Raw genomic sequence first — 23,351 nt, forward strand, 5'->3', positions numbered from 1 at the left:
TGCTTTTCACCCATTGCGATGCATGTTAAGCAAAATGTCTTCTAAATCTAGTCAATAAGGCCTGCAGTAGGCTTTGCACTGGGGCGGCGGTGGCTCAGGGGTAGAGTGGCTGGATGGTAACTGCAAGGTTGCCAGTTCAAACCCGGGCTCCCCCAGAGTTAGTGTTGAAGTGTCCTTGAGCAAGACACTGAACCCCTAATTGTCTCCACCAGGCCGAAGGCATGGGGAGAGAGAGTATGTTTTGCACTCCGTCCGTGTGTGTGTGTGTCCGTCCGTGTGTGTGTCCGTCCGTCCATCCTTCCGTCCGTCTGTTACCAGCTAATCTCCGGCACCGTTAACCTGGTCGATGCCAAACTTTGCACACACACTCCCTGGATGCCAACGATGAACCTCTGCCCCGCATTTTCCAGAACGGCCTGTTATAGCGCCACCATGAGGCAGCTTTTCACATTTTTTACCTAAAACTGCACCGATCTGCGTGAAACGTTGCATGCACACTCCCTAGAGGCCAAGGACAAACCTTTGACCTGCATTTTCCGCATCTGCCTTTTATAGCGCCACCAGGAGGCCGACTTTTGTAAAACACATTTTTTGATATTACTCCTCCAGATTCTGTCCAAAAATCTCACAAATCGTTACACAGTATCTCTATGGTCATGTGCTCAAGTCGGATCTGTCCGATATTTCATATTCCATCCTAATTGGCTATAATTGGCTTTCACAGTTTGCAAGATTGCCCCGTTTTTGAACAAAAGCCTCAAATCATGAACGCAGCATGCAATTTACGTGAAATCTTTCACACATTTTCTTACTAGGCTGAGGAATATATCCCACCCTTTTCACATTGGCCTGTTATAGCGCCACCAACAGATTTTTGGAACAAAATGCCTCAAGTCATCCAATTGCCATCAAAGGCAAACATGTTTATATTACTCCTAAACATTTTGCCAAACATCTCACACAGTCCTATCCTCCTGGTGGAGACCTGTGCCCAGAAGGGCACTTTTTCTAGTTGCTCCTGATGTGCTGGTTGGTGCCTTGCATGGTTTCCACCACCATCGGTGTGTGAATGTGTGTGTGAATGGGTGAATGTAATGCACAATCTATGTATAGCGCCTTGGATAAAGGCGCTATATAAATGCACCATTTACCATTTATTTTGCACTGGAAAAATGTGCATGACATTTTTTCAATGAACTAGAAATACAAGGAAATGTTAGAGGGATAAACAGTGTCCAACTCGATCAACTATAACGTCCGACAGGAGTCATTTAACGCACGGTTGTTTTAATTTAACGCACGTGTGATTAGTATTATTGCCATCACCTGGGTGGGTCAGTCGTGTAACTTTCCCGACACTAAGCTGTGTACAGTTGGGTGCCACCGATATTGTCCCTTATCATTTGACCCATTTAGGCCTGACCTCAAAATTTTAAAAAATCCTTCTAAATCCTCCAGTTTTCTGAAATAAATATTTTCACGATTTTTCAAAAATAGCAGACCTACAAGCTCGTAGCGCGCCACTCGGTGGCGCGCTATGAGCTTGTAGATCTGCTATTTTTCAATAGCTAAATTATAACATAATGTTTAAAACACCAAAAGGGGTTCCCGCCCAAAATGGGTTAACTGTCCTTTTGCGCAGATCACGCAAACCTCAGCAAAAAGAAAAGGACAATATCGATGGCCTCCAACTGTATGTGTTCTGTTCAACAACACAGCCATGCAAAATAACCCTGACGGCTATGAGGGGAAGAAAGCTTGCCATCCTTAGCAACGGTTGCTAAACTACTTGGATTGGCATTTAGGGGTGGGGTTTAGCGAAGGGTCCATTTGAGGGTCCTTGAGATGAAGATGTTTGAGCAACCACTGGGGTAAGGTTTAACGCATTCTGGGCGGGAACCCCTTTTGGTGTTTTAAGCATTATGTTATACTTTAGCTATTGAAAAATAGCAGATATACAAGCTCATAGAGCTTGTAGATCTGCTATTTTTCAAAAAAATCGTGAAAATGTCGCACAAATCTTTGAATAAATTCTTTCAGAGCGAACGTTTTTAACTCAAATCTTTGCTTCTCGGGGGTTCCTGGAACATATTTTCAGATGGGGGTCAGCGGCCAATTACATATCATTCTGGGGGTCCTTGGCATGAAATATTATACAGAAACATAGGTATTTCAGAAAACTGTCAGGATTTTATTTATTTCGATGTCTGGTCTAAATGGGTTAAACCTGCACTGGGGTGTTTTGGCGGCCCCAAGTGGCAGCACAAGGTAACCACGGGCCTCTGGTCATACCAGATGATCGAACTTACCACCCGGCCACTGAGCCCTGAGCCACGCGTAGATAGATGTGTAGCATTTTGTTTGGGGAGGAGGTGATTACTATGTTTATGTTTTCACCATTTTAAATGGATGAAACACTTTCTTGAATGAAAGAAACTGCTTTTTCCAACTCCATCTCTCTCTCTCCCTCTCTTCCTCTCTCTCTCCCTCTCCCCCAGCTGGTGGATGGGGGCATGGAGGTGGAGGTGCTGATGAAGAGGATGGTGGAGCTGCAGCAACAGGAGGAAGAATGCACACAGGAAGAGATGCTCACGCGCTTCGAGAGGCAGAGGAGCGAGAGCATACCTACAGGTGTGTGTGTGTGTGTGTGTGTGTGTGTGTGTGTGTGTGTGTGTGTGTGTGTGTGTGTGTGTGTGTGTGTGTGTGTGTGTGTGTGTGTGTGTGTGTGTGTGTGTGTGTGTGTGTGTGTGTGTGTGTTTTTGGCGGTCATAGTCTCTTGAATAGCTTTCATTTAGTTTTAGTCACCTGGAATGTGTTAGTATTTAGTCTAGATTTAGTCGACTAAATCTACAGTTGATTTAGTCGACTAAAATGTATTTTGTCGGGCCTTTTATGCCGTCGTAATGACTGATTTTACACTTGCTGAAAATAGTCGACCTACAAGCTCACAACGCGTCACGCTGCGACGCGCTGTGAGCTTGTAGATCTGCTATTTTCAGCATGCAACCAAGTGTAAAATGACTCATACTGGATCTCTTGTCCACTAGTCCCTTGAACTCCCTTCCTAACGTTTTAGTCTAGTTTTTATTTGTTTGACGAAATCGTCAATATATTTAGTCATCATAGCTTAGTTTTCATTTAGTTTCCATTTAGTTTTCGTCAGTGAAAAAAGGTAGTCGACGAACATTTTTCGTTTTAGTCGACGAAAACAACTGTGTGTGTGTGTGTGTGTGTGTGTGTGTGTGTGTGTGTGTGTGTGTGTGTGTGTGTGTGTGTGTGTGTGTGTGTGTGTGTGTGTGTGTGTGTGTGTGTGTGTGTGTGTGTGTGTGTGTGTGTGTGTGTGTGTGAAATCAATGATCTGATGTTTACATTCATTGATCACCCTAATATTGTGTGTGTGTCTGCGTGCGTGTGTGTGTGTGTGCGTGCGTGTGTGTGCGTATATAGCGGTTGTGCGTGGAGCGCCTCCCGACCTGGTCTTACGATTGGTGGAGAATCCAGAGTTCAGCTACGAGGACTTTGCGCCCAGAGGAGAACAGGCTCCGCCCACCATGAGAGCCCAGGTAATGACATCACAGAGCCACGCCCCTGTGGGCTTGTATGTTTACCATTATGTATAATTACGTTATATAAATATGCTCTATCAGTGGTTTTCAACACCTTTTCATATCGAGGTTATTAATCATTTATTCAGCATTTGAGCCTCCGTCCCGAACCACCATTTGTTGACTCTCTCTCTCAGACACAAAACTAAAGAATATTTTGTTATCATTGGATGAGATGTTGTCCACAATTCCATGCTGTGTTGATGTTGGTACCATTAGGAGAGATAACCCCCTCAACTTGAGGTACCAGTGGTCCTTGAGGGACCGGCAGTGGTCCTTCAGGTACCAGTGGTCCTTCAGGTACCAGTGGTCCTTCAGGTACCAGTGGTCCTTCAGGTACCAGTGGTCCTTCAGGTACCAGTGGTCCTTGAGGGACCGGCAGTGGTCCTTGAGGGACCGGCAGTGGTCCTTCAGGTACCAGTGGTCCTTCAGGTACCAGTGGTCCTTCAGGTACCAGTGGTCCTTCAGGTACCAGTGGTCCTTCAGGTACCAGTGGTCCTTCAGGTACCAGTGGTCCTTCAGGTACCAGTGGTCCTTGAGGGACCGGCAGTGGTCCTTGAGGGACCGGCAGTGGTCCTTCAGGTACCAGTGGTCCTTCAGGTACCAGTGGTCCTTCAGGTACCAGTGGTCCTTCAGGTACCAGTGGTCCTTCAGGTACCAGTGGTCCTTCAGGTACCAGTGGTCCTTCAGGTACCAGTGGTCCTTGAGGGACCGGCAGTGGTCCTTGAGGGACCGGCAGTGGTCCTTCAGGTACCAGTGGTCCTTCAGGTACCAGTGGTCCTTCAGGTACCAGTGGTCCTTCAGGTACCAGTGGTCCTTCAGGTACCAGTGGTCCTTGAGGGACCGGCAGTGGTCCTTGAGGGACCGGCAGTGGTCCTTCAGGTACCAGTGGTCCTTCAGGTACCAGTGGTCCTTCAGGTACCAGTGGTCCTTGAGGGACCAGCAGTGGTCCTTGAGGGACCGGCAGTGGTCCTTGAGGGACCGGCAGTGGTCCTTGAGGGACCGGCAGTGGTCCTTGAGGGACCGGCAGTGGTCCTTGAGGGACCGGCAGTGGTCCTTGAGGGACCGGCAGTGGTCCTTGAGGGACCGGCAGTGGTCCTTGAGGGACCGGCAGTGGTCCTTGAGGGACCGGCAGTGGTCCTTGAGGGACCAGCAGTGGTCCTTGAGGGAGCAGTGGTCCTTGAGGGACCAGCGGTGGTCCTTGAGGGACCAGCGGTGGTCCTTCAGGTACCAGTGGTCCTTGAGGGACCAGCAGTGGTCCTTGAGGGACCAGCGGTGGTCCTTCAGGTACCAGTGGTCCTTGAGGGACCAGCAGTGGTCCTTGAGGGACCGGCAGTGGTCCTTGAGGGACCGGCAGTGGTCCTTGAGGGACCGGCAGTGGTCCTTGAGGGACCGGCAGTGGTCCTTGAGGGACCGGCAGTGGTCCTTGAGGGACCGGCAGTGGTCCTTGAGGGACCGGCAGTGGTCCTTGAGGGAGCAGTGGTCCTTGAGGGACCAGTGGTCCTTGAGGGACCGGCAGTGGTCCTTGAGGGACCGGCAGTGGTCCTTGAGGGACCAGTGGTCCTTGAGGGACCAGCGGTGGTCCTTGAGGGACCGGCGGTGGTCCTTGAGGGACCGGCGGTGGTCCTTGAGGGACCAGCGGTGGTCCTTGAGGGACCGGCAGTGGTCCTTGAGGGACCAGCAGTGGTCCTTGAGGGACCAGTGGTCCTTGAGGGACCAGCGGTGGTCCTTGAGGGACCAGTGGTCCTTGAGGGACCAGCGGTGGTCCTTGAGGGACCGGCGGTGGTCCTTGAGGGACCGGCGGTGGTCCTTGAGGGACCGGCGGTGGTCCTTGAGGGACCGGCGGTGGTCCTTGAGGGACCGGCGGTGGTCCTTGAGGGACCGGCGGTGGTCCTTGAGGGACCGGCGGTGGTCCTTGAGGGCCTTAACCCATTTAGACCTGAGAAAAGATTCTACAAATGTCTTCTAAATCCTGACAGTTTTCTGAAAAACCCAATGTTTCTGTGTCAGTGGTTCTCAAACATTTTCATGTCAAGGACCCCCAAAAATATATGTAATTGGCCACCGACCCCCATCTGAAAATATGTAGTTCCAGGGACCTCCCAGAAGCAAAGATTTGAGTTAAAAACGTTCGCTCTGAAAGAATATATATTCAAATATTAGTGCCACATTTTCACGTTTTTTTGTTTAGTTTAGTTAGTTTATTCTTCTTTCAAATTAAATGTTAAACACGTAACACACAGTGATGGTAATAATGAAAGTAGATATTGGTAGAGGATACACAAAATGGTTATTCATGTTATTTCTGTGTGTGTACGTGTGCGCGTGTGCGCGTGTGTGTGTGTGTGTGTGTGTGTGTGTGTGTGTGTGTGTGTGTGTGTGTGTGTGTGTGTGTGTGTGTGTGTGTGTGTGTGTGTGTGTGTGTGTGTGTGTGTGTGTGTGTGTGTGTGTGTGTGTGTGTGTGTGTGTGTGTGTGTGTGTGTGTGTGTGTGTGTGTGTGTGTGTGTGTGTGTGTGTGTGCGTGTGTGCGCAGGACTACTCCTGGGAGGACCATGGCTACTCTCTGGTCAACAGACTCCTCCCAGACATGGGTCAGCTGCTAGACGAAAAGTTCCAGGTACGTTTTTAAACCTTAGTGAACCCTAGTGTCTCCTGAGCCTGGTCCAAGACGCGAGCATGGAATCCTCTTCGGATTTGAGTAAATAGGTCTCGCCAACTTGCGCCTTGCGCACAAGTAGGCCATGCATGGCCTACTTGTGCACAAGCAGTGCGCGCCATGAGGTGTGCTCACTACTGGCATCACCAGGAATACTGGAATCCGTTATTGACCTTATACCAACCTCGAAACGTACCTTAGTTACGTCGCCAAGAATGGTGGTCCCTTATTGGCTGTTGATGGTAACGTAACCATAGGCTACGGTCTTAACCCATTCTGGGCGGGAACCCCTTTTGGTGTTTTAAGCGTTACGTTAAACTTTAGCTATTGAAAAATAGCAGATCTACAAGCTCGTAGCGCGCCACCGAGTGGCGCGCTATGAGCTTGTAGGTCTCCTATTTTTGAAAAACCGAAGAACCACTGACATAGAAACATAGCTTTTTCAGAAAACTGTCAGGATGTAGAAGACATTTTTAGAATCTGATCTCAGGTCAAAATGTGTTAAACAAGAGAGGACGCCGACATACATACATACATACATACATACATACATACATACATACATACATACATACATACATACATACATACATACATACGTACGTACATACATACATACATACTGTACATACATACATACATACATACATACTGTACATACATACATACATACATACATACATACATACATACATACATACTGTACATACATACATACATACATACATACATACATACATACATACATACATGCCCAGCCGATCGCAGTACTTGCACGCTCTGCTTGCGCATGTAAATATTAGACCCGAGTGTCAGAACAAGCCACACAATATTCCCAAGATTTTCATCCTAAAATGGCTTTTTTCAGAGCGACAAATCAGGAGAAAATCTGCCTTATTAACAACCCTTCTCCAGCAACACACACTCATGGGATCAGTAACCGAGATTTGCCCACTTCAAAATGTGACCATTTGTAGGATTTGTGTACCACCACCACGTCGCCTCTAGGGGCTCCAATCGGGATGGACTATCTTCCTAAATTAACCCAATTAGACCTGAGAAAAGATTCTACAAATGTCTTCTAAAACGGTTTTCTGAAAAACCCTATGTTTCTATGTCAGTGGTGCTCAACCTTTTCCATGTCAAGGACCCCCAGAATGATCTGTATTTGGCCGCGGACGCCCCATCTGAAAATATGTTGTTCCAGGGACGTCCCAGAAGTAAAGATTTGAGTTAAAAAACGTTCGCTCTAAAAGTATGTATTCAAAGATTTGCGCCACATTTTCACCATTTCTCAAAAAATAGCAGACCTACAAGCTCGTAGCGCGGCACTCGGTGCCGCGCTATGAGCTTGTAGATCTGCTATTTTTTCAATAGCTAAAGTATAACATAATGCTTAAAACACCAAAAGGGGTTCCCGCCCAGAATGGGATAACAGTCTTTGGCCCGGTCTCTCCCGTCACCTTTCACTCATTAGCAGTTAACGGTCATTAGCGTTGCCAAAGCGCTGACACGGGGCTAATCGGACAACACTCCTAATCTAATCGCCTGACTAGGCGATAAACCAACGGGCCGCTGGCGGAGGTCCAGGTTGTTCCGCTGCTGTGGGTTTAGAAACGGGAGTCGGAGCGATGGCGGTGATTAAAAAAAACACTGGCACTTGCCGCTATCTATCTGGAGCTTATCAAAACGAGTGAAACGTTGTTTTTGCCTGTTGTCTGTTATGGTAGTGGAGTATGTTAATACAATAGGATCTGTTGTATTAACCCATTTTGGGCATTTAGGAACCCCTTTTGGTGTTTTAAGCATTACATTATGCTTTAGCTATTGAAAAATAGCAGATCTACAAGCTCATAGCGCGCCACCGAGTGCCGCGCTATGAGCTTGTAGGTCTGCTATTTTTGAAAAATCGTGAAAGTGTGGTGCAAATATTTGAATATATTTTCTTTCAGAGTGAACGTTTTTAACTCAAATCTTTGCTTCTGGGGGGGGGGTCCCTGGAACTACATATTTTCAGATGGGGGTCGGTGGCCAATTACATATATTTTTTGGGGTCCTTGACATGAAATATTCAGCACCACTGATATAGGAATATAGTTATTTCAGAAAACTTTCAGGATTTAGAAGACATTTTTTTTTAAATTTTGACGTCAGGCCTAAATGGGTTAATACAATAGGCTGGACCACAATGGAACAAAGTGGACCACAATGGAAACAAGCAAAGGCTTTTTTGTGACTAAATCCATTTGGCGTTTTTTAAAATGATGTCATTTTCTGTAATTTTTCTTAAACTGCCAATAAAGTATTCTATCTATCTATCTGTTGATTGCAAAGCGGAGAAAAACAAAGAGAGAAAATCAACTAATAATAATAATAATAAAACTTTATTTGTATAGCACCTTTCATGACATGAAATGCAGCTCAAAGTGCTTTACAGAGCAATGGAGAAAAAAAAGAAAGAAAAGCAAGGCATAAACATTAAAAAACAAGAGCAGTAATGCAGTACAGTGAGGACATGAATAACAAAAAAACAAAAAAAACAAATCAATTAAAAGCAAGGGTGTAGAAGTGGGTCTTGAGCTGTGCTTTAAAAATGTCTACAGAGGCTGCCTGTGGAAGGTACAGTGGGAGTTTGTTCCACTAGGTGCTCAATGGAGTTGCAGAAAAGTTTAAAAAGTAGGCTGGTGCTTCAATCAGATTCATCAGCGCAAGTATACCCTGATCGGCGGCGGTGGCTCAGGGGTAGAGTGGCCGGATGGTAACCGCAGGGTTGCCAGTTCAAACCCAGGCTCCCCTAGAGTTACTGTCGAAGTGTCCTTGAGCAAGACACTGAACCCCTAATTGCTCCCGATGTGCTAGTTGGTGCCTTGCATGGTTTCCGCTGCCAATCGGTGTATGAATGTGTGTGTGAATGGGTGAATGTAATGCACAATCTCTGTAAAGCGCCTTGGATAAAGGCGCTATATAAAGGCACCATCCACCATTTTATTTACCATCCTTGCCCTGATGAAGACTCCCTTGTGAGGCGAAACATGTTGGCGTTTTAGCTTTTTGATGCTTTTCTTCAGGCTCTGTTGATAACTGGTTTCCCAGAAGTTACCATACACAGTTTCCTGTTCAGTTTACCATAAGTGTGTTTGTTTTGTTCAGCTGGGTCGCCGATTAGTGTTTCCTGTTCAAATTAGGGCTTTAACCAATTTTGACCTGAGGACGATTCTACAAATGTCTTCTAAATCCTGACAGTTTTCTGAAAAACCCATGTTTCTATATCAGTGGTTCTCAAACAGTTTCATGTCAAGGACACCCACAAATATATGTAATTGGCCGCCGACCCCCATCTGAAAATATGTTGTTCCAGGGACCCCCCCCCCAGAAGCAAAGATTTGAGTTAAAAACGTTGGCTCTGAAAGAATATATATTCAAAGATTTGTGTCACATTTTCACGATTTTTCAAAAATAGCAGATCTACAAGCTCATAGCGCGCCACCGAGTGGCGCGCTATGAGCTTGTAGATCTGCTATTTTTCAATAGCTAAATTATAACATAATGTTTAAAACACCCAAAGCGGTTCCCGCCCAAAATGGACTATTCAACTAGTCGACTAGTGAATCCACTAGTCGACCTTGTTGGTACTAGTTGATAAAGAATTTTGTAGGCCTCAAGATCAGGTAGATTATAGTATTAGTCACCAATGTACAAATATTTATTTCCCACCCAAGTCCCCCCAAGTGTACTAGTTGCCTAGTCAACTAGGCAACTAGTACAAATGACTAGAAGTGAATGCCCTAGTTCTGTTAAAATGGAAGCTATAGAAAGCCTAACTGGAACTACAGTAGTTGACGAGTAGCACTGCCTGAAGCTCATACGCTCAATATCTCCCCTGAAACGTACGGAATTGGAGCAGCGGGATTGCTATTATTGACGACCAGGCTGAATCCGCTCTCTCTCTCTCTCTCTCTCTCTCTCTCTCTCTCCTTTCTCTTTCTCTCTCTCCAGATTGCCATTACCATGACGTACCACAGGATGGCGATGCATGAAGGCGTTGACACCCACACTCTGAGGAAAGCTCTGTGGAACTACATCCACTGTCTCTATGGCATCCGGTTAGTGTCCAGCGTCCTCACTTCCCACATTCACACACCAATGGTGGCGAGCTCACACTGACCAACTCATTGGAGGCAATGTAGGGTTCAGTGTCTTGCTCAAGGACACAAGTGTCCTTGAGCAAGACACTGAACCCCCCTAACCGCTCCCGATGAGCAGGTTGGTGCCTTGCATGGTTTCATCGGTGTGTTGAATGTCTGTGTGAATCGGTGAATGTGAAGTACATTGTAAGGTGCTTGGGAGAAAAGCGCTATATACACACCATTACCATTATGGGGGACAAAAAGGAATTAAAATGTTTAAAAAATGCGCTGTGAGCTTGTCGATCCGCTCTTTGAATAGCCAACATATAAATGGATAAAGTGGTTAAAATCATTGTGATGCCTTCCTTAACTACTTAAATTGCTAACGTCTTAAAGATGCTATTGTACAACTTTGTTTACAAATGTAAACTAGTTGTGTTCATATTTGGAAGCCTCTGTAATGTTCGGTGGCCAATTACATATAATTCTGGGGGTCCTTGACATGAAAATGTTTGAGAACCACTGACATTTTCAAAAAACTGTCCACGATTTAGAAGACATTTGTAGAATCTACCTCGGGTCTAAAATGTGAACGCCAAATAACGATGTTAAATGTGTGCGTACCGTACGCAGCTACGACGATTACGACTACGGCGAGGTGAACGTGCTGCTGGAGCGCTCCCTGAAGGTGTTCGTGAAGACGGTGGCCTGTCACCCCGAGCAGACGACCGCAAGAGTCTACCACGGCTTCTGGAGGCACTTCAGACACTCTGAGAAGGTACGGCCGATACCCACGAGAAGACATGTATAATTATATATAGGCTTCTGGAGACACTTCAGACACTCTGAGAAGGTACGACCCGATACCCACGAGAAGACATGTATAATTCTATATGGGCTTCTGGAGACACTTCAGACACTCTGAGAAGGTACGACCCGATACCCACGAGAAGACATGTATAATTCTATATAGGCTTCTGGAGACACTTCAGACACTCTGAGAAGGTACGACCCGATACCCACGAGAAGAAGAAAGCAAAAGCAAGCACTCGGTTGAGTATTTCCACGTCATAGTGTCACGGGTGCACGGTTCTGGAAGATACAGTCTATAGAAAAGAATACCAGCACTCACGTAGTCTCCTGGAAGGATTAAAGTTTTATTTAGTTTCCCCCCAGCAGCAAACAGTCAGGACGTTTCGGCCCGAGAGCCTTCTTCAGCGTAAATCTAGAGAACACTGTGTAGGTGTCACTTATAAATAAGTACCATGCTTCTTGTAGTAGAAAATAACTATGTAACAGCAAAATTATGATGTCTTGTATGAGGTAAACTGAGATAACTTGAGGTGCACCCGGACTGCTATGTGCGTGACACCTAGGTCCTCTTTATAAGTGACACCGTGGTGCACCCAAGGACTGTCTAAAGAGGACGAGACGCGAAGACCGTACGGGCGACGCCATGTTGCTTATGGTGCTCCATGGAAGGAAAGAAACATGCGCAGTTGAGACCAAGGAAGCTGAACACGGAAGTGTTGGCTGCATATAGCCCATTGCGCATGTTTATTTCCTTCCATGGAGCACCATAAGCAACATGGCGTCGCCCGTACGGTCTTCGCGTCTCATCCTCTTTAGACAGTCCTTGGGTGCACCCAGACCGCCATGTGCGTGACACCTAGGTCCTCTTTATAAGTGACACCGTGGTGCACCCGGACCGCTATGTGTGTGACACCTAGGTCCTCTTTATAAGTGACACCGTGGTGCACCCGGACCGCTATGTGCGTGACACCTAGGTCCTCTTTATAAGTGACACCTACATAGTGTTCTCTAGATTTACGCTGAAGAAGGCTCTCGGGCCGAAACGTCCTGACTGTTGTTTGCTGCTGGGGGGAAACTAAATAAAACTTTAATCCTTCCAGGATACTACGTGAGTGCTGGTATTCTTTTCTATAGACGATACCCACGAGAAGACATTTATAATTTTATGTATTTTTGTTTTGTATAAAAACAATCTAAACATAGGGAAGTAATGCTTAACCCATTTAGACCTAAGGCCGATTCTTAAAACGCCTTCTTTTTAAAACCTAACCTAAGGTTTTATGAAAACCTTCAAAAAAAGCCTTTTTTCTTTTCTTATCAACTAGTCAACTAGTACCAACGAGGTCAACTAGTGGATTTACTAGTCGACTAGTTGAATAGTCGACTAGTTACTTAAAGCCCTAGTACAGCAACAAACTGATGAGACACAACGGTAGCTCCCGGATTGAAAGGTATACAAATGTATAGGTTGCAACAGGTCTATATGGGTTAATACCATATCAGATATATAATCGGGAGTGAGATCATTAAGTCATTTATTGAGCAATAAAACATCTTAATTAAAATCAGCTTTCTAAAGCCGACCACGTAGCCAGTGCAGCCATTTAAACACGGCTATGAATTATGTGCTTTTCTTCTGGTCCTCTTCTGGCTAGCTCACGTTGTAGTTGTTTTTTGGATTTTTTTTTTCTCCAGTTGACCAGAAAGGAGAAGTATTCACTGGTTGTATTGAGCTGACAGAGAAACGGAGATGTTTTAAGTGGCTTGGTGGTCAGTATTTCTGATGTGCAGGGCATCGCCCGGTGCTTAGGACTGAGTGTCAGTGACTTCCGTTTTAATAATAATAATAATTCCTTTTTTTTATAGCACCTTTCATGACATGAAATGCAGTTCAAAGTGCTTTACAGAGCAACGGAGTAAAGAAAAGAAAAGCAAGGCATAAAACATTAGAATAATAGCAGTACAGTGAGGACATGAATAACAAGGAATTTTAAAGATAAACTAATACTGACCGCTAGTGTCCTTCTCCCAACAGATCCATAAACATACTGACCGCTAGTGTCCTTCTCCCAACAGATCCATAAACATACTGACCGCTAGTGTCCTTCTCCCAACAGATCCATAAACATACTGACCGCTAGTGTCCTTCTCCCAACAGATCCATAAACATACTGACCGCTAGTGTCCTTCTCCCAACAGATCCATAAACATACTGACCACTAGTGTCCTTCTCCCAACAGATCCATAAACATACTGACCACTAGTGTCCTTCTCCCAACAGATCCATAAACATACTGACCACTAGTGTCCTTCTCCCAACAGATCCATAAACATACTGACCGCTAGTGTCCTTCTCCCAACAGATCCATAAACATACTGACCGCTAGTGTCCTTCTCCCAACAGATCCATAAACATACTGACCACTAGTGTCCTTCTCCCAACAGATCCATAAACATACTGACCGCTAGTGTCCTTCTCCCAACAGATCCATAAACATACTGACCACTAGTGTCCTTCTCCCAACAGATCCATAAACATACTGACCACTAGTGTCCTTCTCCCAACAGATCCATAAACATACTGACCCCTAGTGTCCTTCTCCACAGATTCACGCCAACATCATCGTCCTGGAAGCCCGGCTGCAAGCTGCCCTCCTCTACACCCTGAGAGCCATCACACATTACATGAGATGACGCACGCATACGCACGCACGCACACACACACACGCACGCATGCACATACACACACGCACGCACGCACACACACACACGCACGCATGCACATACACACACGCACGCACGCATGCACATACACACACGCACGCACGCACGCATGCACATACACACGCACGCACGCACGCACGCACGCACGCACGCGCACATGCTCACATGCTCACACGCACACACACGTATTTAAATGCTGTTCCTGAGCCAGCTGTTTTGCACCAGAGCGTAAGGCATGACACTACATAAACACACACACACAGTCGCACACACAGTCACGCACAGACACACAGTCATGCACACACACACACACAGACAGACACACACACAGTCACACACACACACACACACACACACACACACACACAGTCACGTACACACACAGTCACGCACACACAGTCACGCACACACAGTCACACACACACACACACACACACACACACACACACACACACTAGTGAATGTTTCTGTTCTGAATGTCCTAAAAAAGGATAATCGATGTTGTACATGTGTGATTTATTTTATTTTGTATTTTATTTGGGGTGGGAGGGGTATTTAAAATTAAAAAAAGAGGGAAGAGAAGAGAGAAAAAAAAGCCAACCCCCTTCTTCTCGTTACTGTTTTGCACTGAACATGTTGGTCAGAGTTCTAAGACCTCTCCTCCCACTGAACATGTTGGTCAGAGTTCTAAGACCTCCTCCCACTGAACATGTTGGTCAGAGTTCTAAGACCTCCTCCCACTGAACATGTTGGTCAGAGTTCTAAGACCTCCTCCCACTGAACATGTTGGTCAGAGTTCTAAGACCTCTCCTCCCACTGAACATGTTGGTCAGAGTTCTAAGACCTCCCACTGAACATGTTGGTCAGAGTTCTAAGACCTCTCCTCCCACTGAACATGTTGGTCAGAGTTCTAAGACCTCTCCTCCCACTGAACATGTTGGTCAGAGTTCTAAGACCTCTCCTCCCACTGAACATGTTGGTCAGAGTTCTAAGACCTCTCACTGAACATGTTGGTCAGAGTTCTAAGACCTCCTCCCACTGAACATGTTGGTCAGAGTTCTAAGACCTCTCCTCCCACTGAACATGTTGGTCAGAGTTCTAAGACCTCTCCTCCCACTGAACATGTTGGTCAGAGTTCTAAGACCTCTCCTCCCACTGAACATGTTGGTCAGAGTTCTAAGACCTCTCCTCCCACTGAACATGTTGGTCAGAGTTCTAAGACCTCTCCTCCCACTTCTCTCTCTCCACTTGAGCTTCAGGGTGTTTGTTATTGTTGTTGTTGTTGACAGCAAACAGCCGCAAACGCAGGCACCAGGTCAGGTACTGTATGTATGTATGTATGTATGTAGGATGGTGGATGGATGGAGTTTGGCCTGCTGGCCATTTTTGCCTGGTAAACAATCCCGGTGTCATTTTGAATTCACAATTGTGAAACGTGAATTTCACGTGTTTCATAGCGAGACCCAATTTTTCGTGAATTCACATTGGGGAAACGTGAATCTCACACGTTTCATAACGCGACCAATTTACCTTACCAGGCAAGTGTCATTTCAGAAAGAAAAAAAAATCAAGCAAGCACTTTTTTTTTTTTTGAAGTAATTCTCAAAAAAAGCGAAAATCGACAATCTACAAGCTCACAACGCGCCGACGCGCTGAAGCTCACAGCGCGTTGTGAGCTTGTAGATCGGCTATATCACGTTTGCTAGTTTGGGAGAGATTAAAAGAGAAAATGTTCGCCTATGTTCCCAAAAGGCACCAGCTTGGAAGTATTTTTTTCCCCCAAGAATGTATGTACGGACGGTTCCAGACAGGAAAAGCACAATGTTTTTGTTACATATCACGTGTAGATGATGGGGGGATTAGTTTAAAACAACCTCTGATGAATCTGCAAAAAAAACAATGTCGGAGGTGGAGAAAATATCGTCTGTCGGGTGGAACCGATTATGTCCCAAACTGTTTATTTCCAGGATTTATATGACAAAGCATCACAAATGGCTGCTACTTTTCATGCTTTTTGAGTGACGCTGTAGCGTGATCAAGTAGGACATTGATTTACGAAAAAAACACAAAGTTAAAATATGGAGATAAGAGGATATGGAAGTGAATTTGAGGTACAATGCCGATGCTAAGAGGGTGCATTGCCCTTTGTGTAGGTTTGTTTTCTCCTGTAATGTAACACCCTACTTCATCATACTACAGCGTCACACAAAAAAGCACCGAAGGTACAGTTGGGTGCCACCGATATTGTCCCTTATCATTTGACCCATTTAGGCCTGACCTCAAAATTAAAAAAAATCCTTCTAAATCCTCCAGTTTTCTGAAATAAATATTTTCACGATTTTTCAAAAATAGCAGACCTACAAGCTCGTAGCGCGCCACTCGGTGGCGCGCTATGAGCTTGTAGATCTGCTATTTTTCAATAGCTAAATTATAACAATGTTTAAAACACCAAAAGGGGTTCCCGCCCAAAATGGGTTAACTGTCCTTTTGCGCAGATCACGCAAACCTCAGCAAAAAGAAAAGGACAATATCGATGGCCTCCAACTGTACTTCATCATACTACAGCGTCACACAAAAAAAGAATCGATGGTAGCATAATCTGTTTTGAGCTTGTAAAGATCGTGCTACTTTTGAATTTGAATCCTGGAAAGTAACAATTACAGACTGATTGACCTGTTGTTGTTCATATTCCCCAAAACTGTTTTTCCTCTCAGTATTTTGCTGTTGTTGTTATTGTTATTGAGGTTGTTGATGTTGTTGTTGTCGTCTCTGGTTGAATGGGACTTTCCTCATGGATCATATCATTTCTGTGGACATGCCTAGCCTAGCGTTTTGGCCTCCGTTTTTCTCCTTATATCTGTAGCATTGAAGCTGAATCTCTCCTGTGTGTGTGTGATGTGAGAGATGAGGGGGGAAAAAAGCTAAACGAAACTGGTATTTTTGTATGCAATAAAAAACTATTTTGTTATCAAAAATCAAGAAGGCATTTCAGGGTGTTTTTGTTTGTTTTGAAAACTGTATTTTTGTAATTGTGTTTACCAATGTTGGACTGCAAAAAGAGTGTCAAAGATTAGGCCCTATATCTTGTGCTCACCCCTTACCCCCTTATCTCAACTTATTTTGCCATTTTTTACTATTTTAAAACATTTTAAAATAGTACAAATAGCTGATCTACAAGCTAACGACGTGTCGATGTAGATTGGCTAGTTGAACTATTTTTAAATGTTTTAAAATAGTAAAAAAATAGCAAATAGGTTTAGGGATAAGGGGTAAGGGGTGGCGCAAGATGGAGCCCTATGTGTGTGGTGTGAAGATGGAGCCCTATGTGTGTGTGGTGTGAAGATGGAGCCCTATGTGTGTGTGGTGTGAAGATGGAGCCCTATGTGTGTGGTGTGAAGATGGAGCCCTATGTGTGTGGTGTGAAGATGGAGCCCTATGTGTGTGGTGTGAAGATGGAGCCCTATGTGTGTGGTGTGATCAAGATGGAGCCCTATGTGTGTGGTGTGAAGATGGAGCCCTATGTGTGTGGTGTGATCAAGATGGAGCCCTATGTGTGTGGTGTGATCAAGATGGAGCCCTATGTGTGTGGTGTGATCAAGATGGAGCCCTATGTGTGTGGTGTGATCAAGATGGAGCCCTATGTGTGTGGTGTGATCAAGATGGAGCCCTATGTGTGTGGTGTGAAGATGGAGCCCTATGTGTGTGGTGTGAAGATGGAGCCCTATGTGTGTGGTGTGATCAAGATGGAGCCCTATGTGTGTGGTGTGATCAAGATGGAGCCCTATGTGTGTGGTGTGATCAAGATGGAGCCCTATGTGTGTGGTGCGATCAAGATGGAGCCCTATGTGTGTGGTGTGAAGATGGAGCCCTATGTGTGTGGTGTGAAGATGGAGCCCTATGTGTGTGGTGTGATCAAGATGGAGCCCTATGTGTGTGGTGTGAAGATGGAGCCCTATGTGTGTGGTGTGATCAAGATGGAGCCCTATTTGTGTGGTGTGAAGATGGAGCCCTATGTGTGTGGTGTGAAGATGGAGCCCTATGTGTGTGGTGTGATCAAGATGGAGCCCTATGTGTGTGGTGTGACCAAGATGGAGCCCTATGTGTGTGGTGTGAAGATGGAGCCCTATGTGTGTGTGGTGTGATCAAGATGGAGCCCTATGTGTGTGGTGTGATCAAGATGGAGCCCTATGTGTGTGGTGTGATCAAGATGGAGCCCTATGTGTGTGGTGTGATCAAGATGGAGCCCTATGTGTGTGGTGTGATCAAGATGGAGCCCTATGTGTGTGGTGTGATCAAGATGGAGCCCTATGTGTGTGGTGTGATCAAGATGGAGCCCTATGTGTGTGGTGTGATCAAGATGGAGCCCTATGTGTGTGGTGTGATCAAGATGGAGCCCTATGTGTGTGGTGTGATCAAGATGGAGCCCTATGTGTGTGGTGTGATCAAGATGGAGCCCTGTGTGTGTGGTGTGATCAAAGATTATAGGCTCCATTTTCCTCACCGCTAAACCCCTTATCCCTAAACTAAAAAGGCGTGTGTGGGTGCTGAGGGTTGTTTCCATGGTGATCCAGTAGATAACATGGTATTTGCATGTGGCCATGTGCCTCTGCGTTTTCAGAACGATATACATTTCATCAAAAAGTAGGAATAAAAATAATAAATCCAAAAAGGGTAGCACATCCAAAATGTGAGGACAAAGTATTCATATTTCCACACGTGTGCCAATAGAAAAGTAAAGTAATTGTATCGGAGTAAGTATTGGAAGAAAAAGTAGAATGTCCACACGATATAATTCTGCTCCCGTCCTTTTTATTTCAACCTACAACAACGTTTCGCCCCTCTGGGCTTTCTCAAGTTGTACATACACATTTAATATTCCCATTTCAATATATAATATATTTCAAATATATTGGAAATCACATATTAGAGATAGGTACTCGTCTCGTACTACTCTGTTATGGCGGTCACTGGCCTAAATCGCTGGTTCTCAAAGGTTTTCATGTCGAGGAACCCAAAATTAATTGATTGATTGATTGAAATATGTATTAACAGTTTGCAGAATTACAGTACAATTTAAGCACAACTCGATACAATACAATACTCCATACAAAGACAAACTGATGTGTGTATTTGGCTGCGGACCCCCATCTGAAAAGCTTTGGTTCGAGGGAACCCCAGAAGAGAATATGTGTGTACTTTACTATACTACACAAGCTTTTATATCCTATTTTGTTGATATCCAACTTATAAAATATAGATTAAGTGGTTCAAATGATGATGCTAGATTAACACATTTAGCTGGGGACCCCCCTGGAAACCACCATGAGGTCCCCTGGGCCTGGGGGGGGGGGGGGGGGGGGCTGGGGAAGAACCAGAAAACTGGCCTAAAGGCAAGCAAACTATGGGGTCCTTGAAATTAAACGATTTGAGAATCATTGACACAGAGTGTCCACCAGATGTCGACAAAGACCTACTCATTGGCATTAGATGAGGAGGAAACACGTCACATCTTCCAAGGTGAGATGATTATGAGCAGCCGCAGGGAAACGTTCACTCAACACAAACACACATGGCTTGTTGTGGTGGTGGTGGGATTCTTCTCTCGACTATTGAGTATTCTGTGACGATTTTAGGGTTTAAGAAGAACCACAAATTGGTGTTTTCTTTATCAAAAATGCACACGCGTAGGCCTAGGCCTACTAAGTGACTAAAGAAAGACATAGGGCCCGGCCTACATCATACATGTGGTGTGTTTGTTTGTTGTCGCACCATTTCTATTTCGAACACGTTTTGTGCACTTGCTATTCGTTATAATCCCGTGGGTGGATGGAGGTGTTTTAATTTCAAACCTATACCAGAGCAGGAAACCCCAGCCAACACACACACACACACACACACACGCCTAGGTGTATTTATTTATATATATTTTAAATTTATCATCTTGCAGCTTGCTGATGTGTTAATTAGGCCTAATTAATTTACATGTCTGGTTTATATTGTCTGTCAGTCATCTTTTAATAGGCACCTATAATCTAATAGCCCGCCTCCAATAATAAAAAACATAGGCTAATTAAATTGTTTATCATGAGTTTATAATTATAGCATAAGATGGTTTAAAAGTAAGTGTTCATCTGAATGTGACATTTATTATCATTTATGAATAGCTATTATTTTTAGACTCGGATGTATTTTATCCATTCTAATTTCTGACTAAACTATCAGTTAACTGATAGTTTAACTGATAGTTTTGTGATAATTATCATTATAAATTCACAATTATTAAAGATACAACTTTATGGCTACGTTTAAAGTTTGCACATTAACACCAAACTGACTAAATCTGAGTTCCCAGAAGTTTTAAATATATGGTTTATAAAAGTGAGAGAGAGAATAAATTAAGAGTCAGACTCAGAGTGGCCGGCCCATGGGTGCGCGCTCCCGCGCCCTCGTGCATGTCATTAATCCAACCCTTCCGGACAGCGCGCGTGCACGGTGCTCTGCGCGCACTGGCTGTGTGTGTGTAGTGTGTGTGTGTGTGTGTGTGTGTGTGTGCGAGGCGGTGCTGCAACCCCTCCGTCCGTCCAGCGTCCAGAACACCGGACACCGTCCCACTCCACTAGCCGCAGATCATACACCTCCAGCCGGCTAAGAGCGACCCGGAGGAGACCCTCTCTGTCTGTCTGCACCTGATTCACTGCCTGGTGAGTAAGAAAGATCAATCATCATTTATTTATGATGTCCGTTTACTAATTATTCTGGTCTAAAAATAAGTAAGAAGAAAGTCAGTTGGTTCTCAAACTTTTTCATGATGTCATCGACCTCCAAATTGGTATTTGTCCGTGGATTCCCCCCCCCCCCCCCCCCCCCCACACACACACACACACACACAATCTTGTATAAAACAGGGAAGATTATTCATCAAAACCTTTCAAACACTTTCAAGATTTTTCAGAAATGTTTGGCCTACTTACTACAACTTTGCAGTTCTGCACATGATGTGAGCTTGTAGATCTGCTATTTTTTTTAGATCCAATCCTAAAATGTCATACTTTTTCCAGTTTGAATAAGTCAGCACTTATTTATTTATTTTATTTATTTATTTTATTTATTTTATTTATTTTATTTATTTTATTTATTTTATTTATTTTATTTATTTTATTTATTTTATTTATTTTATTTATTTTATTTATTTTATTTATTTATTTATTTATTTATTTATTTATTTATTTATTTATTTATTTATTTATTTATTTATTTATTTATTTATTTATTTATTTATTTATTTATTTTATTTTTCCAGGACCCCCATAAAACCTTTCTGTACTGGACTGTATAGGGTCCATTTTGGTTTCTAAATATGAATTCACACCCTGGTGGTAGCCTAAGATAATGTCCAGCTTCCTCCTCCTGTATATTAACCCAAGCCTAACCTTTTAATGTTTTTATTGCTTATTGTTCTGAAAATTGTATTTTTTGCGTCCATGATCGTTACTCGACTCTAGGTTTGTGTTGTTATTGTTTCATTGTTCTTTAGTTATCATAAGGGAAGTAGCTATGGATGAATAGTTGGATGAATAGTTGGATGAATAGGATTGTAAAAAAAAAAGGGCTTGTTTTTAACTGTAGTTTTCTGTCAACAATCTGCCCACTATAGTTTCCCGTTGTGTGAAAATGTGATTTTGGGGTGCAGTACTTAGTTTAGACCGTTTTTGGTTTAGACTAGTCATTGGTTAGACCAGTCATTAGTCCTACAACTACAGCCTATCTCAAACCCTCACCCTAATTGCCCAGACTCTTCTTCAACAAAGAAACAAAAGCGAAACAAAGCGAAAGCAAACATTCTTTGTTCGGTACTCATACAATAGTATGGTACAAAACACTGAAGTCCTTAAACCAGAAACCTAACCTCCCACGGGGCAGCACACCTAAACCTAACCTTAACCCATGTCTAACCAATGACTAGTCTAAACTAAGTATGCACCCCCCTAAACCTAACCTCCCACAGGGCAGCACACCTAAACCTAACCTTAACCCATGTCTAACCAATGACTAGTCTAAACTAACCCTGCACCCCTGATTTCTGAACTAAAATGTCATAGGAGAGAGTGTTTGGTGAGAAATAGCAGATCTACAAATCTGAGTTCACGTTGCATCATAGCGCGTGAGGCGTTGTGTTGTGAGCTTGTAGATCGGCCGTAGATAGATTTTCGGTGGTGTGTGAAAGGAAATGCTAAGCGGACCTATGATACAGCCCTGAGGAACACCCCTGGTGCCTGCCTGTCAACTAGAACTAGAGAATATTGTCTACTCTGTCTGGTGGAAGGAAACCTAATGTGTCCAAAACTGTTGCTTTTCAAGATTCAAATTCAAAATCATCCAACGCTTTGCGTCAGGTTTTGAGCTTTAGTGGGGTCCGGGGACCCCCAGCGGTCCTTGAGGGATTTCCAGGGGGTACCCAGCTAAATGATAGTTTGGAACCAAATGGACCCTTATGGGTCTGTAACTCTGAGAGTGTACAAATGGAACGGGTCCATTTGGTTCCATTTGTACACCCTCAGAGTTCAAATTAACATTGAATTTTACAATATAAATTGGGGGTCCCAGAGATAGAAATGCCATTAAATGGGGGTCCGTAGCCTATTGCATATCAAACTGAGGGTCGTTGAACTCCTAGAGCTGTAAACATCGTCTCTTATATGGGGGTCCTTGGCATATATTTTCAAACGGGGGGTCCGGAGTCTAATGAGCGTCATTTTGGGGAAATGGTTTGGGAACCACTGAATTATGCAGTATAGGCGTTTGACCCATTTACACCTGAGGACGATTCTACAAAATGACTTCTAAATCCTGACAGTTTTCTGAAAAACCTCATGTTTCTATGTCAGTGGTGCTCAATATTCCATGTCAAGGACGCCCAAAAATATATGTAATTGGCCGCCGACCACCCATCTGAAAATATGTTGTTCCAGGCAGGCACCCCCCAAGAAGCAACGATTTGAGTTAAAAACTGTTGGCTCTGAAAGAATATTTATTCAAACATTTGGGCCACATTTTCACGATTTTTTTCAAAAATAGCAGACCTACAAGCTCGTAGCGCGGCACTCGGTGCCGCGCTACGAGCTTGTAGATCTGCTATTTTTCAATAGCTAAAGTATAACATAATAAACACCAACAGGGGTTCCCGCCCAGAATGGTTTAAGTGCTACTAAACTGGTTTATATGCAATGTTGGAAGTTACATTTGGCCGCAAATGACTGTTGGGCAACACGGAGAGTGTCAAATAAAAGGGAAGTTTTGTTTTGTTGCGTGAGAGAGTTTTTAGTGTCAGATTATAACGACACTTCCACTCTCTTCATATTTTAGACCAATAAATATAGAACGAAACGCAATAAATAGATTTAAAAATCACACCCGTGTGAACTGAGT

The 23,351-nt window shown here is 44.2% G+C and overlaps 2 protein-coding genes and 1 long non-coding RNA gene across 5 annotated transcripts in view; 2 read left to right on the forward strand and 1 right to left on the reverse strand.

Annotated features, from left to right (window-relative positions):
* sesn2 (sestrin 2) overlaps window positions 1–14,779 on the forward strand; it is a 65,157-nt gene extending 50,378 nt beyond the window's left edge. For all 3 annotated transcript variants that reach the window (XM_079521781.1, XM_079521782.1, XM_079521783.1), the window contains 6 exons: window positions 2,499–2,631; window positions 3,448–3,563; window positions 6,139–6,222; window positions 10,258–10,364; window positions 11,022–11,166; window positions 13,809–14,779. In XM_079521781.1, coding sequence (XP_079377907.1) covers window positions 2,499–2,631; window positions 3,448–3,563; window positions 6,139–6,222; window positions 10,258–10,364; window positions 11,022–11,166; window positions 13,809–13,895 — 672 coding nt within the window. In that variant the 3' untranslated portion in view covers window positions 13,896–14,779. The remainder of the gene's footprint in view (window positions 1–2,498; window positions 2,632–3,447; window positions 3,564–6,138; window positions 6,223–10,257; window positions 10,365–11,021; window positions 11,167–13,808) is intronic.
* Window positions 14,390–16,893, reverse strand: LOC306937813. The gene is made up of 2 exons (XR_013791659.1): window positions 14,770–16,893; window positions 14,390–14,580 (listed from the first exon to the last, which is right to left on the reverse strand). It is a non-coding gene; the product is annotated as an uncharacterized lncRNA (long non-coding RNA).
* A 3,455-nt stretch (window positions 16,894–20,348) lies between these two features.
* yrk (Yes-related kinase) overlaps window positions 20,349–23,351 on the forward strand; it is a 94,147-nt gene continuing 91,144 nt past the window's right edge. The window contains exon 1 of the mRNA XM_079522879.1: window positions 20,349–20,626. The gene's annotated coding sequence lies outside the window, so the exon portion shown is untranslated. The remainder of the gene's footprint in view (window positions 20,627–23,351) is intronic.

This window comes from Electrona antarctica (assembly GCF_951216825.1).
Source record: "Electrona antarctica genome assembly, chromosome: 15".
NCBI classification, from domain to species: Eukaryota; Metazoa; Chordata; class Actinopteri; order Myctophiformes; family Myctophidae; genus Electrona; species Electrona antarctica.